General features: G+C 33.5%; 1 protein-coding gene across 1 annotated transcript in view; it reads left to right on the forward strand.

The window, feature by feature from the left end:
- Window positions 1-831, forward strand: part of LOC110103850 (fatty acyl-CoA reductase 3-like) — a 13,680-nt gene extending 12,849 nt beyond the window's left edge. The window contains exons 3-5 of the mRNA XM_020832710.2: window positions 19-285; window positions 456-583; window positions 681-831. Coding sequence (XP_020688369.2) covers window positions 19-285; window positions 456-583; window positions 681-831 — 546 coding nt within the window. The remainder of the gene's footprint in view (window positions 1-18; window positions 286-455; window positions 584-680) is intronic.
- Window positions 832-3,637: the final 2,806 nt, after the last annotated feature.

Raw genomic sequence — 3,637 nt, forward strand, 5'->3', positions numbered from 1 at the left:
GCATTCTAACTTTGATAGATTCCGGGAGACATGGTGGCGAATGCCATGATTTTAGCAATAACAACACATTCAAATCAACATTCAGAAGTCATATATCATGTTAGTTCATCTGTAAGAAACTTGGTGAAAACTTCAACAATAGAAAAATGTGTCTACCAATATATAGTGAAGAACCATCAGACTCGTAGTGATGGAAAGGAAATCAAGGCAAATAAACTTCACTTCAAAAGAACAATGACAAGTTTTCATATATACATGCTTCTTCATTATCGCCTACCTCTTGAGGTAAACTATTTCCTTTTTAGATTTTTTTTTCTATATATATATATATATACACACACACACATATAATGGATATGATTATGTAATTCTTCATATGTGGTTTTAACTTGAGCTTATTATTCAAGGGAGTGTGGTTAACAAAATATTCTTTGGTGTTATGGATTCCTATTTAGGGCTTGCGCTTGATGAATCTAGCCCTTTTTGGCTTGTTTACTCAACAATACAACACATATTGGAGGGAATATAAGCGTGTGATGCTCCTTGCTGATATCTATGCACCATATGCATTCTTTAAAGGATGGTAAGCTCAAGTTTATGAGTAAAGAGTAATAAATAATTATATTCATTATATTTGAGATATCGATAATATTCTTATTCAATATTGTGATTGACTGCAGCTTTGATGATTCTAACTTAGAATGTTTGAGAAAGGCAATGGTGAATAATGTTGAGATGAAGTTGTTTGATTTTGATCCCGTGAACATTGAATTGGATGATTACTTGATTAACATTCACATTCCAGGTGTAATCAAGTATTTGCTTAAGTAGAATATTGAAAAATGATATTAGACCGCTTATATAGCCTTAATTTGTTGGAGAGCATAAGCATTAAATGATTGATGCATGCTTTTGATTGTAGTATATATTGAGCACACCTAGCTATTCAACTTAAAATCAAATTAATCGCAATTTTATTTTCATCAACTACAATGGTTAATTTATTATGAAATGTATTTGTGGAATATAAGTCAATAAATGTGTTTTTTAATGTGGCCTATGAACTTATAATTTTAATTCTTGATGCATTATAAGAAAGATTGGGATGGCATGAGAGAGGGTCCTTGTCTTGGCTACTAGTTTTTGTTTGGTGAGTACCACTTTTGTTTAATGTTTCTTCATTAATAACAATTGTATTTCCATCACCTACCACTAGCTGACCACTAGCCGTCGACCAAACGATTGATCAACAATGTAAGAGATGGAGTGGCAAGTTACAGGAATGTGAATGTGAGAGTTAAAAAAGATAAAAGCACGAGCCATAATGAATACATATCATGCATAAAAAAATAATGTTGCTCCAATTAAAAAAAAAAAAACTATGTGCAAGACTATGTTAAGGCTAAATAAAACTTATGTAGGGAATTTTTTGACATGAAAGTTTTTAAGGCGCTTATTTAAAAGTGTCTTAAAAATACTGTAGTAATAGAGGCCTACGCATTAATTAAAAAAAAAAAGATTACAAATCCTTAAAAGATCATATGCTCTCTAAAACAAAAAATAAATAAATCAAAAAATCAAAAGAAAACCTGATAGCCAATGATCTAATCTAGTTACAACCAATAAAGAGAGAAAAAAAAAGGAAAGGAAGATCATCCTAAAAGCCCTCTGGGAGAACAAACCAATAACCAACCACAGACAGAGCCAAGAGATGACCAACAAAGGAAAGCATCCTGCAAAACAAAAAGAGACAACCACAAAACACAAGCAAAAACCATAAATAATACTAGCATGGAGCTAAACCAAACACCATAATAAGAATCACTAGCAAAAACCACCAACCAGTAGATCTACAAGACAAGAAAACTCACCCCACCAAAAACCAACACCACTCAACAAGGAATAAAACAAGGAGACACTACCCAGGCCACACCCAAGAACGACCACTAACAGCACAGCCAACACAACACTGAATCAACCCTAAAATAAGAAATAGAATAGCCACACGACACCCAATACAGCACCTAAGAACAACCACCACACTGAGCAAGCCCAAGAACTAAACCATTGACAAAAGAATAAGGAGCCCAAAATAATATACAGAAAGACCACACCCCATAAGCAACAAGAAAGAGAAGAGTAAAGAAGTATTAGAATGAGTAAAGTTAGTAGCAATATATTTAAAGTTTTGCACAACCTTTTTACCTTTAGATTTTTTATTTTTTATTTCCATCCATTGAAGTAAACTTCTCATTATCAACATGAATAACATAAAAATAGCATCCTCCAGTAAAGCATGACAATTACCAATGCTCACTTCCCCAACATTCCTCACAACACCTGATGAGTCATGCAACCAATTAGTGTAATCAACATAAGTTCCATCATTAATACATTCACAAGAGAATTCTTGAATCCTCATGAGACCAAAGCCTCATAAGAAATAATTAATATCAATAATCAATTCCATATTAGAGAAATCAGACTAATTAAAACCAAAAAAAAGGAATAAAAATATTTTCCTGAACATTGTTATTATCCCTAGCATCAACCACAATGCCTTCCCCTCTATCAACCAAAGGCACTTCAAGATCAATAACAGCGGGAACTAAAGTGGAAGAAATAGTAAAACCTCTAGCATTAAAAAGAGCTAACCGAAAGGTTTCTTTACCAGCAGCATTCACTGATTTAACATTAATAGGAGATTCCTTAGCTAAATGAGGATGAAGGCTAACACATTCCTTTTTAAAATGACCCAATGGTTTGCAATGCTCACAAAAGGAGGGGAATTCATCCATCGCAATTTTTTGTATATAACCTAATTTTTTAGGATCAAACCAAAAATTGTCAAGTTAATATTTCGTAATGTCCAGTTCCACCAACACACAAATAAATGACAGACGAGAGCCAATCAAAGTGGGAGTATTAGTATGAAGGGGATAGCCAAAAATAAAATTAAGATTATTTAAGATACGCGACGAGGACAAGTTCAAGCGTAGATATTAAAAGGAGACTCAAATCAGAACAATGGGTGATTCCTCGTTGATGTAAAAAAAAGGAACCATTTGGTTTGTTTCATGAAACAATAGTTAACAAAATATGAGCGGTGAGTAAAAAATTCTACAATAATCCATATCACTACTCAGTTTTATCATAACATGTTGCGGATTTAACAAAATAAATGAATACTCACCGAAAAGGTTTAGGTTAAAAAAGAATTTTTCGATCAAATCCAGAGAAGGCCTACGATTAGGAAAGTTTCCAGCCAAAGAAAACTCAAAAGGGGTAGCAAGTACCAAAACCTCTTCATTCAAAATCTAAAGCAATGCCAATCCACAGAGAGTCAAAGTTTTTGGATTTTGAAATAGCACAAAAGATGAAGCCCCCAAAAGGACATCAAGAAAAGATCAATATTTAGATTTCCTATTCGAAAAGACTTGATCATTCAGTCTCACTTGATTAACCACATTTGGACAAGACGAAGGTGGAACAATTAAGGAGTTCAAAATAGGGCAAGCCAAGAGATACGAGAAACACTGGGAGAGGAAAAAGGAGCAACCATTAAGGGTGGAAGAAACTTCCCTAAGGGGAAATGGCTAGGGAAAACCCCTAGCAAAGCTCAATATATATTTTTTGA

This window comes from Dendrobium catenatum, unplaced genomic scaffold (genome assembly GCF_001605985.2).
Source record: "Dendrobium catenatum unplaced genomic scaffold, ASM160598v2 original_scaffold_158855, whole genome shotgun sequence".
NCBI lineage: Eukaryota > Viridiplantae > Streptophyta > Magnoliopsida > Asparagales > Orchidaceae > Dendrobium > Dendrobium catenatum.